This window comes from Moschus berezovskii, chromosome 17 (assembly GCF_049115385.1).
Source record: "Moschus berezovskii isolate FMDL1 chromosome 17, NW_MosBer_1.0, whole genome shotgun sequence".
Taxonomy (NCBI): Eukaryota; Metazoa; Chordata; class Mammalia; order Artiodactyla; family Moschidae; genus Moschus; species Moschus berezovskii.
Genome location: NC_142476.1, coordinates 57,648,131 through 57,660,331, shown reverse-complemented (window position 1 = coordinate 57,660,331; position 12,201 = coordinate 57,648,131). Strand labels below are relative to the sequence as shown.

Sequence of the window (12,201 nt, the reverse complement as noted above, 5' to 3'; positions counted from 1 at the left end):
AAGCAGAAAGGACTTGGGCTTACTATGATATATTGAAAGACATATCAGTGTGGACAAAACAACCTTATATTGGAAGAAGATGCCATCTAGGACTTTCATAGTTATAGTGAAAAAGTGAAAGTCACTCAGTCATGTCTGACTCTTTGCCATCCCATGGACTATACAGTCCATGGAATTCTCCAGGCCAGAATACTGGAGTGAGCAGCTTTTCCCTTCTTCCAGGGATCTTCCCAACCCAGGGATCAAACCCAGGTCTCCTGCATTGCAGGCAGATTCTTCACCAGCTGAGTCATAAGGGAAGCCCTCACAGCTCTAGAGGAAAGTCAGTGCCCAACTTCAAAACTTCAAAAGATAGGCTGACTCTCTTGTTAGAGGCAGCCAATGACTTTAAGTTGAAGCCAGTGCTCATTTATCATTTCAGAAATCCTAGGGCCCTTAAGAATTACATTAAATTTACTCTTCCTGTGCTCTGTGAATGGAACAACTGAGTCTGGATGAGATAAAATCTGTTTACAACATGGTTTACTGAACATTCTAAGTGTACTTTGAGGGTTTCAAGACTTCATTGAAGGAAGTAACTAGAATTGGAAGTAGAGTCTGAAAGTGTGACTGAATTACTGCAATGGTCAAACTTGAACAGATGGGGAGTTGCTTAACAAAGAAAGTGGTTTCTTGAAATGGAATCTACTCCTGGTGAAGAGGCTGGGAAGACTGTTGAAATGACAACAGAGGATTGAGATTATTACATAAACTTAGTTGATTAAGCCATGGCAGTGGTCGAGAAGATTGACTACAATTCTGAAAGAAGTTCTATGGTGGGTAAAAGATAACATTGCTATTGCATGTTACAGAGAAATCACTCATGTAAGGAAGAATCAATTGATGTGGCAAACTACACTGTTGTCTTATTTTAAGAAATTGCTACAACCACCCCATTCTTCAGCAACCACCACCCTGATCAACCAGCAACCATCAACATCAAGGCAACACCCTCCACCAGCAAAACTATGATGACTCACTGAAAGTTCAGATGATGGTTAGCACTATTAGTAATAAAGCATTTTTACTGAAGATATGTGCATTGTTTTTTTAGACGTAATGCTATTTTACACTTAATAGACTTCACTATGGTGTAAACATAAATTTATAAGTACTGGGAAACCGAAATATTTGTGGTTCACTTTATTATATTTACTTTATTGCAGTGGTCTGGAACCAAGCCTGAAATATCTCTGAGGTGTGCCTGTATAGTGTCTGTCATTTCAAAGTTCCTTCCAGATTCTTCTATCACCTCTAAGAGCTCTCCTTTATAGCTATTTGTGTTTTCCTATGTGTGTCTTGAGGATTCCCAGGTGGCACTAGTGGAAAAGAACACACTTGTCAAGGAAGGAGAATTAACAGACCTGGGTTCAATCCCTGGGTAAGGAAGATACCCTGGAGAAGGAAATGGCAACCCACTCCAGTATTCTTGCCTGGAGAATCCCATGGACAGAGGAGCAAGGTGGATTACAGTCCTTAGGGTCACACAGAGTCAGACACGATTGAAGCAACTTACCATATATGTATGCATATGTGTCTTGGGCTTTTATCTCCTTGATCAATCTAATTTACAGTAAATCTTCAAAATTTCTTGTCCATGGATGGTAACTTTTAGTTGTCAAACCCTATTATAGAATTATCATTATCATTATTATATCTGTTCTTCATCTCTAATGATTTAGTATGATATTGGGAGTAGGTTCTTGTGCTCAGTTAACATGTTGATTCAAACTTGAGTTTTTGTTTTCCATCCTGATATTTTGGAAAAGATGCCATCTCTACTACATTGTTATTCTTTGTGTTAGCCAATTTTTATCTCTTTAATTTTTTTCATGTTCAATTTTACAAATAAAAGTTCTTCTGTTATGGGAATCCATGGGAAAGTGTAGAAATAATAAATAAACAGGGTTATAAAAAACAACAATCACCATTTTGGTTTTTTAGTCCTTTCCCCTTATTATTTATTCATCACTTATTCAACAATGTTTATCGATCATGTCTGTCATGCATATAGATCTAGTCAAGATGGTAGAACTGAAAGAGATCAATTTAGTGAAAAAGACCAAAAGGTAGAAAATTGATGCATGATCCGATAATGAATTTTCATGTCCTTGAAAGGGAAAAAAATATAAGCCTTTACATTACTGTAGAAATAATTTTCATTATTGGTCTGGTAAAAAGAGTGAAAATTTCCTAAAAGAGGGACACCCTTAAGTACTATTGGGAGAACTGTAGTAGGCATTAAAAAAAAATGGCAGACTGTGTAGCTGGTGTTTTGTCTTTCAGTTCAAAGTGTGCTTAGATGGATAAGATCTTCTGCAATTGTTCTAAGAATTCTGAAGAAAATTGAGAAATTCTGTTCCCTGTTGAGGTTATGGACATTGTGGATCCCTCCCTGTGCTCCTTTTGAGTGGGGCAGACATTAATGAGTAAACTCCAGGAGTTTGTGATGGACAGGGAGGCCTGGAGTGCTGCGATTCATGGGGTCACAAAGAGTTGGACATGACTGAGCGACTGAACTGAACTGAGACATTAAATAAATGTTGCAATATGACTGTAGTGTCTTGGTTTTCTAGGAAGTGCATCATTAAACAATAGGAGAAAAAAGTTTTTTCTTAAGTGTTTGCTTTTTCTATCAGGGTAACAGTAACCTCAGAATGTGTTGGGAAGATTTTCCCTCTCTTCCATTTTCTGGACAAATTTTTATGGAATTGATAATGTTTATTTCTAAAATCAACACAAAGAAATAGAGGCAAACAATAGAATGGGAAAGACTAGAGATCTCTTCAAGAAAGTTAGAGATACAAAGGGAACATTTCATGCAAAGATGGGCTCAATAAACGACAGAAATGGTATGGACCTAACAGAAGCAGAAGATATTAAGAAGAGGTGGCAAGAATACACAGAAGAACTCTACAAAAAAGATCTTCATGACCCAGATAATCATAATGGTGTGATCACTCACCTACAGCCAGACATCCTGGAATGTGAAGTAAAGTGGGCCTTAGGAAGCATCACTATGAACAAAGCTAGTGATGGTGATGGAATTCCAGTTGAGCTTTTTCAAATCCTGAAAGATGATGCTGTGAAAGTATGCAGTCAATATGCCACAAATTGGAAAACTCAGCGGTGGCCACAGGAATGGAAAAGGTTGATTTTCATTCCAATCCCAAAGAAAGGCAATGCCAAAGAATGCTCAAGCTACTGCACAATTGCACTAATCTCACACGCTAGTAAAGTAATGCTCAAAGTTCTCCAACCCAGGCTTCAACAGTACATGAACCATGAACTTCCAGATGTTCAATCTGGATTTAGAAAAGACAGAGGAACCAGAGATCAAATTGCCAACATCCTTTGGATCATCGAAAAAGCAAGAGAGTTCCAGATAAACAAGTGCTTTATTGACTATGGCAAAGCCTTTAACTGTGTGGACTACACCAAACTGTGGAAAATTCTGAAAGAGATGGGCATACCAGACCACCGGACCTGCCTCCTGGGAAATATGCATGCAGGTCAAGAAGCAACAGTTAGAACTGGACAGGGAACAACAGACTGGTTCCTAATGGGGAAAGGAGTATGTCAAAGCTATATTGTCACCCTGCTTATTTAACTTATATGCAGAGTACATCATGCGAAATGCTGGACTGGATGAAGCACAAGCTGGAATCAAGATTGCCAGGACAAATATCAGTAACCTCAGATATGCAGATGATACCACCCCTATGGTAGAAAGCGAATAACTAAAGAGCCTCCTGATGAATGTGAAAGAGAGTGAAAAAGTTGGCTTAAAACTCAACATTCAGAAAGCTGAGATCATGGCATCCGGTCCTATCACTTCATGGTAAATAGATGGGGATACAATGGAAGCAGTGAGAAAATTTATTTTCCTGGGCTCCAAAATCACTGCGGATGGTGACTGCAGCCATGAAATTAAAAGACAGTTGCTCCCTGGAAGAAAAGATATGACCAACCTAGACAGCATATTAAAAAGAAGAGACATTACTTTGCTGGCAAAGGTCCGTCTAGTCAAAGCTATGGTTTTTCCAGTAGTCATGTATGGATGTGAGAGTTGGACTATAAAGAAAGCTGAGAGCCGAAGATTTGATGTTTTTGAAGTATGGTGTTGGAGAAGACTCCTGAGAGTCCCTTGGACTGCAAGGAAATCCAACCAGTCTATCCTAAAGGAAATCAGTCCTGAATATTCATTGGAAGGACTGATGCTGAAGCTAAAACTACATACTTTGGCCACCTGATGCAAAGAACTGACTCACTGGAAAAGGCCCTGATGCTGGGAAAGATTGAAAGCAGGAGTAGAAGGGGACGACAGAGGATGAGATGGTTGGATGGCATCACTGACTCAATGGACATGAGTTTGAGTAAGCTCCAGGATTGGTGATGGACAGGGAAGCCTGGCATGCTGCAGTCCATGGGGTCGCAAAGAGTAGGACACAACTGAGCCACTGAACTGAACTGATTTCTATAATGATACCACCTAAACTTGGAGTTTCCTCTGTGTGAACGTTTTAAATTTAAAAACTCATTTCCTTTAATTGATATAAGGGTATTAAGTTTACCTGTTTCTTGTTGAGTGAGGTTTAGTAATTTTATTTTGCAAAAGTTGTCCATTTTATCTACACTGATTAATTTTCACTTTTTCATAATATTGCCTTCTTTTTGGTTCATTTTATGTGACTTTATAGAGCTATTTTCAATTTGTGTCTTCTTTCTTTTTTCATATATGTATAGCTGAAAATTTATCAATTTTATTGATCTTCCAAAAGAACCAAGCTTTTGTTTCATTGTTAAATCTTCTTGGTATTTTTTATTTTCTCTTTAAATGAATTCTGGTCTGTATTATTTCCACTTCTCTATTTTCAGTTTATCTTGCTTTTTTTTTATGTAATTAATTTATTTTTTATTGGAGGCAAATTATTTTACAATATTATATTGGTTGGTTTTGCCATACATTGATATGAATTTGCCCCGGGTCTACATAAGTTCCCCCTCCTGAACCCCCCTCCCACCTCCCTCCTCCCTTTATCCTCCCTCTGGGTCATCCCCGCATGCCAGCCCCGAGCATCCTATAACATGCATTGACCCTGAACTAGTGATTCGTTTCACATATGACAACATACGTGTTTCAATGCCATTCTCCCAAATCATCCCACCCTCACCCTCTCCCATAGAGTCCCAAAGACTGTTCTATACATCTGTGTCTCTTTTGCTGTCTCGTATACAGTATCTTGCTTTTTAAAAAAATTTTTTTTCTACATTCTTAAGGTAGAAGTTTAGATTATTTAAGACTTTGTTGCTGTTGTTCAGTTGCTAAGTTATGTCCAACTCTGCGACCCCATGAACTGCAGCACGCCAGATTTCCCTGTCCTTCACATCTCCTGAAGTTTGCTCAAACTCATGTCCATTGAGTCGGTGATGCCATGAGTAGGCTCTTCACATCAGTTGGCCAAAGTATTGGAGCTTCAGCATTAGTCCTTGCAATGAATATTCAGAGTTAATTTCCTTTAGGATTGACTAGTTTGATCTCCTTACTGTCCAAGGGACTCTCGAGTATCTTCTCCAACACCACACTTAAAAAGCATCGATTTTTTGGCCCTCAGTCTTCATGGTCCAACTCTCACTTCCATACATGACCACTGGAAAAACCATAGCTTTGATTATATGGACCTTTGTCAGCAAAGTAATATCTATGCTTTTGAATATGCTGTCTAGGTATGTCATGGCTTTTTTTTTCAGGGAGCAAACATCTTTTAATTTCATGGGTGCAGTCACCGTCCAGTGATTTTGGAGCCCAAGAAAGTAAAGTCTGCCACTGTTTTCTCTGCCCACCCCATCTGTTTGCCATGAAGTGATGGGACTAGATGCCATGATCTTAGTTTTTTGAATGTTGAGTTTTAAGCCAACTTTTTCACTCTCCTCTTTCACTTTCATCAAAAGACTCTTTAGTTCCTCTTGGCCTTCTGCCATTAGGGTAGTGTCATTTGCATACCTGAGGTTATTGATATTTATCCCAGCAATCTTGATTTCAGCTTGTGATTCATCCAGCCCAGCATTTCACATGATGTATTCTGCATATAAGTTAAATAAGCAGGGTGACAATATACAGCCTTGGCATACTCCTTTCTGAATTTTGAACCATTTGTTCCATGTCTGTTTCTAACTGTTGCTTCTTGACCTCCATACAGTACCCACTATATAGCTGGCATACTGTCTCTAGGATTTTGAGAAAATATTTAACTATATTATCCTGGGTTAGAGGCTCTTCTGTACTAAATTAATGTGAATATCATTATATTATTTTAAATCTCTAAAAGTTTTTTGTCTATTTATAATTACAGAGAAATGAATAAAATGGAGGAAATGTTTAATGTTTATTTCTGTCATAAAATTAGTCACTTTGAAGGAAGATTTGTGAGCAAAGAAGAGAATTATTTTTCATGCAGTGAAACACTACACAATTTAAAACTATACTCTAAAAGAGTGTTTAATATAGTAAAACATGATTTTGTACAAAAAGCAGGATGTAAAACTGTATAAAGAATGCTATAAATATTATCAGATTTCTATATAGGTAGATGTGGTATAGGAAAGAACCAGAAGAAAATGTTGATGACAGTTATATCTCAGTGGGACCCTGGTGATTTATTTTCTTTTTAATATTAAATAGCTAACAGCAAACATTTTCTGATTATACAAATGATGAATATCATTAAAATATCAAGTAAAGAGCAGAATAAAATTTATTCAACATTTAATAAATTGAATTTATTTGAATTCAATTTATTCAAATAAATTTGAATAAATTTATTCAAAATTTATTTCTTCACAAAGAAAAAAAATTACAAGATTTATATTTGGATTAGTAGGGTGTATTTATCAAGATCCCTTTATTGTTTGAAAATAAACTACTGTAGGCAGGTGGATTTGAATGATGAACATGTATTAAGCAGCATTTAGTAGAGATGACACTTTGATACATCAAAGTATGGCACCTGGACTGGGAGCATCAACATCCCCATGGGAACTTGTTATAAATGCATGTTTGTGGGCCCCACCCCAGACCTAATGAATCAAAAACTCTGGAAGTGGGGCTCATCAATGATGGTTTAATAAGTCCTCCAGGTAATTTAGATGCATGCTTAAGTATGAGAAATGCTGAGTTTTGAATTCTGAGTACTGATCTAGATCACTTTCTTAATTTTATCCTCGAAAACTTCCAGCTCACATTGCTTTTCTTTTTGTCTTATTTCTTCCTGTTCTTCTCTGTCTCTATCTCTCAGCCTTTCTCTAGACCTACTTGCATTTTTTGTTGTATGTTTTGGTTTGTTCATATCTTTACCTTGTTTCCCCAAAATATTTGAGGCAGCTTACAGAGATGCATATAGTACAATATACTAACAATGGCACTCATTTAGTGCTCTTTATTTTGGGGGCGCTGTTCTAAGTACTTACATAAAGTATCTTATTAATTTAATTTTTAATAACAACCCTATAAGGCAGTTGTTGTTATTATTATTATGCCCATTTTACAGACAAAGAATCTAAAGCATAAAGACTAAATACTTGCCCAAGGGCATACAACTATTAACTGGCAGAGTCCAAGCAATCTTTTTCTAAAGTCTGAGCCTTCAACAAGTTTACAGTGCTGCTTCTTAAAAATAAAATTAGTGAAGATTCAAGGATGAATGCCAAGTAAAGGAGCAAGATGAATGCATAATCTGTTCTTCAGAATTTTACAGAGTTGATAAGCTTGGCCCATAGATTTGCCTCTAGATCCCAAACAGTGTGAAAAAGAATGAGCTGCAAGATTTACAGTCACCAAAATGTGGAAATGAACCAATTTTTTTTTCAGGAAGGTCACTGAAAGAAATACCTCAGTTGCTCTCCATTTGCATGGTGATTTTCATTTCATTCATTCACTCTATATTTGTTTATACAATAACTGCCTCTTGAGCACCTTCTATTTGTTAGGCTCTTTGCTTATTGCTTGTAGATGGAAGGAATAAAACAACCCATGCCCTCGAGATACCCAGAGCATGTGGTTAAAGAACAATGGTATATCTTACTTGTGTTTTCTCCCACTTTATCCCTGAGTGTGCAGTAGGAGAAGAACTTAATGACAGGCATGAATGGACTTGGAGCAGGTTCTTCTGTGAGATGAGACCTGAGGGAGGGTTAGAAAACACTAGGAAGAAACAACCATTTGAACTGATAGTGCCTGGTCACAGAAACATCATTATTTCCAGACTACATCTTTCCATGTAATCTGTAACCTGAGGCTGCCCCTGGACAAACTGGACACTGTATTTTAGAAGATTCCATGATTCTTTAGAGACCATATGGCTTCAGGGATGAAGGGCAGGAGGATGGTAGGAGGAGATAAAGCCAGCTGCTTTCATCAAAGCTTTGAAATCTATCTGCGTGTGCATGCATATCTGTGCATATATGTGTCCCATTGCTAAGAGAGTGCTCCTGGCTGCCTGGTCAAAGGTCACTCTTGCTCCTTCTGAAAATACTCCCTAGAAGCTGCAAAAATATTTTATAAAATGGTTCTTTCTCCTCTTCTCCCCATCTCAATTTATCTGATAAAAGGAATGTAGGCAACATTATTTGTCCCAGGGGTCATGGGTCTTGTCTAGTAACAGCGTTATTTTCTGCCACCTTTGACCTTGAACCCCTGGACATAGGGATAACATTATAACACTTGGGCCTAAAGATAAGGACATGATTTATTTTGACTCCTGAAACTTGGGCTTGGGTTTCTAAGTGAAAATCATATCAACACTATGAACGTTGGTTAAGATTTTATTCAGTGTTTTGAAATGCGTGATGTCGCTTAATGACCCATGATGCTGGCATTTGATAGATTCAGTTTTCTGGTCAGAGTGCAGAATTCATCCTGACCACTGAGGGCATCTTTCCTGAAGTCATTGCACTATAAAGATCTTAAGAGGAAGATGTGATGGGAAAAGTAAGAGGATACAGAGTTTAAATGCAGTTTGCATAGTGGTGATAACAGGGAACAGAGAATAATTATTGAGCCACCTTGTGTTTCATTTTTAATTTGCAGTAATGAGTCTTATAGTCATCTTTTCTGGACTACTTTTGATTAAAAAGAAAAAGAGCAAATTCATTTGGAAGTCTTGATGTAGCACCTGAATTATTTAATAGATTCTAACATATTTAGCAAGGGTTTGAAAGCTATGTTAAGGAATAAGCATAAGGTCTTAGACATTTCACCCAGAGAGCAGTGCTTCTCTGGCAGTAACGAAACTAGCTCTTCCCCAAAGGGTTTTGCATGGAACTTTTCAAAAAGCTGTCACAGCGTGAGGTTCCTAAGCCAAAGCGGCTTCCCTTACTTTTCTTTCTCTTCTTTCTCCCTTGCAGTCCCAGCAGAAGTGCATCGTGATCTTTGCGCTGGTATGCTGCTTTGCCATTCTCGTTGCGTTGATATTTTCAGCTGTGGATATCATGGGAGAGGATGAAGATGGACTGTCAGAAAAAAATTGTCAAAATAAATGTCGGTAAGAGGTAACAAACAGAAATTTAAAAATTCTCTTCTAGGGAGTGGGTGAGAAACTCAGAGGGGGTCTTGGACAGTGAGAGAAAGATATCATGAACACACATGAGCACCTGCCTATTGGGTTCAGCTGAGGCATGAGTCGCTGTCCACTGGTGACTTTACATTTATTTAGACTAAGGGAATAAAACGAGTCATAATTTAATTCACTTTACAGTTTGGGCATATTCTGTACAGAAGTGTGGTTGACAAAAGGAAATTTTGCAACAATCTGCATTTCTGGAGACCTCTGTGTATGAGGTTTTGATTTGTTCCATAATAAGCTCGGCAGTAATGAAAGCCTCAACAGACTGAAGACACTGTGCTAGCTGTTGTTGATCAGAAGTTAACCACACATCTCAGGGGAAATTAAAACTTAAAATTAGGGATCAAATAAATAAGCGTATCTATGAGAAGACATGCGCCTCCTCAGTCTGTCCCAGTTTAGCACGAACTTTATTTTTCATCCACAAATTACAACAGCTTTACTGTTACCTATCTGTATTATTTTTCTTCAGGTACACTAAACAACATTTCCCTAGGGTCACTTCTGACTGCAGAGCCATCGCAGCATAGTTTTATCCTCATAAATCTGCTCATCCAGCTCCTCCCTAGGTACTACTTTGTTGTTTGAGGTTCGTAGGAGGATGTAAAAAAGTACCAAGAGGGGGCAGAGAAACAGGTTTATTTTTATGTTTGTGTGCTGCAGAGTCGAAGTGAGGCCATAAAATTACATGTCGTTATGAATTAGTGATTATAATGAATTTTAAATATTATTTTTTCCCTTTGAAAAGCATTAGTCAAAGTGCCCCTCTTTTCTAGCTTAAAATCATCCACAGCCTAGTAATGTATATGTAAGTTTTTATCCTAGATATTTTGCCTTGAGGGTTGAATGTCCGACAGAAAAAAAATTTGGATAAGACAATAGAAATTTTGGGGTTGATACATTATAGTTTAATTACCAGGCAACAGTACTGTATAGAACAGAGGGTACAAGAGAGAAATCAGTATACATTTTAGGTTATTCCTTCATGCTAGATAGGTGTTCCTAAATATGTTTACTCCCCAGACTGAATTTGGGAGGAAAATTATATTGGGATTATCAGGAAAGCAATAGAAAAACAATAGATCATCATTATCTTCCTCCTGAAAACTCTGTCTGCGTCACTACCTTGTGCTAATCCTGTTACATGACACATATAAACATACTGTGGGCAGGGGGCCAATGACTCATCCTTATTCACTGGGGTGGCTCAGCCCCTCTCTCTCACCTCACCTGTAATGAAGACTGATGAGTACTTTAAATGGCAAACTCCAGAATCTAGAAGGCAACTTTGTAAAGGTCAAACTGTAGTGACTTCCTTAGGACAAAATACCCAGGACCTTTTAACAAATGCTACCAGGTATGTGTTTTTGTACAACAAAAAAGGTGAAGTTTTCAAATTATGCCTATTTTCACTTGGCGAAATCTATTATAAAATTTAATCTAATTTTAATTTTCAACTTATACAACTGGAATTTGACCTGGTTATTTCTTCCATCTTAATCAATAGCTAAATCTTGATGACTCAGTATTGCTTCTCACTCCATCTAGAATGTATTCTTTCAATTATCAACCATTTTCCTGCTTTCTTTTCCTTGGGTAGTTGCAATTTACGCCTTGATCTCTAGGTTGCATGTGCTAAGTTGCTTCAGTCATGTCTGACTCTTGGCAACCCTACGGAGTATAGCCCACCAGACTCCTCTGTCCATGGGATTCTCCAGGCAAGAATACTGGAGTGGGTGTCCATTTCCTTTTCTAGGGGATCTTTCCAACCCAGGTGTTGAATCCAAGCCTCTTATATCTCCTGCATTGGCAGGCAGGTTCTTTACCACTAGTGCCACCTGGGAAGCACTGCAACTCTTTTCCAGAACTTGCAGCCCCTCCAGATCTTCCTTTCTTCTACAGTCTCTTCTCCTGTGTCTTGCATTCCTTTTTTCCTGCGTTCTCAGCCTTGTCACTTTTGTATATCTGCCTAGGTTATATCTGGCTTCCTCCAGTCCTCATCCCGAGAAGCTTCTGCTTTTTCTTCTCTCTCCAGAGCACAGGGTGGAGGCAAGGCAACTGCAATTTCTTAAACCCCGATCCAATCCCAGTCTCCAGTGGGACAGTCCATTTTTCCACCATCAATCATTCTTATTTTAATTTGATGAACTTTTCTTATGTCAGTCACTATCTCCTTATCACTATAGGCAACATTACCTTCTAACTTCCAAGACTCCTTCCTTTTATACCTGGTTAAACTCCGGGAGTTGGTGATAGACAGGGAGGCCTGGCGTGCTGTGATTCATGGGGTCGCAGAGAATCAGACACGACTGAGCGACTGAACTGAACTGAACTGAAGGAGATCCAACCAGTCCATTCTAAAGGAGATCAATCCTGTGTGTTCACTGGAAGGACTGATGGTAAAGCTGAAACTCCAATACTTTGGCCACCTCATGAGACGAGTTGACTCACTGGAAAAGACTCTGATGCTGGGAGGGATTGGGGGCGGGAAGAGAAGGGGATGACAGAAATTGAAATGGCTGGATGGCATCCCCGACTCGAT

General features: G+C 38.3%; 1 protein-coding gene across 1 annotated transcript in view; it reads left to right on the top strand.

Moving 5' to 3' along the window:
• PLD5 (phospholipase D family member 5) overlaps positions 1 to 12,201 on the top strand; it is a 418,022-nt gene that overhangs the window by 179,075 nt on the left and 226,746 nt on the right. Inside the window, 1 exon segment of the mRNA XM_088845062.1 lies at positions 9,442 to 9,578. Within this exon segment, the coding sequence (XP_088701188.1) occupies positions 9,442 to 9,578 (137 nt within the window).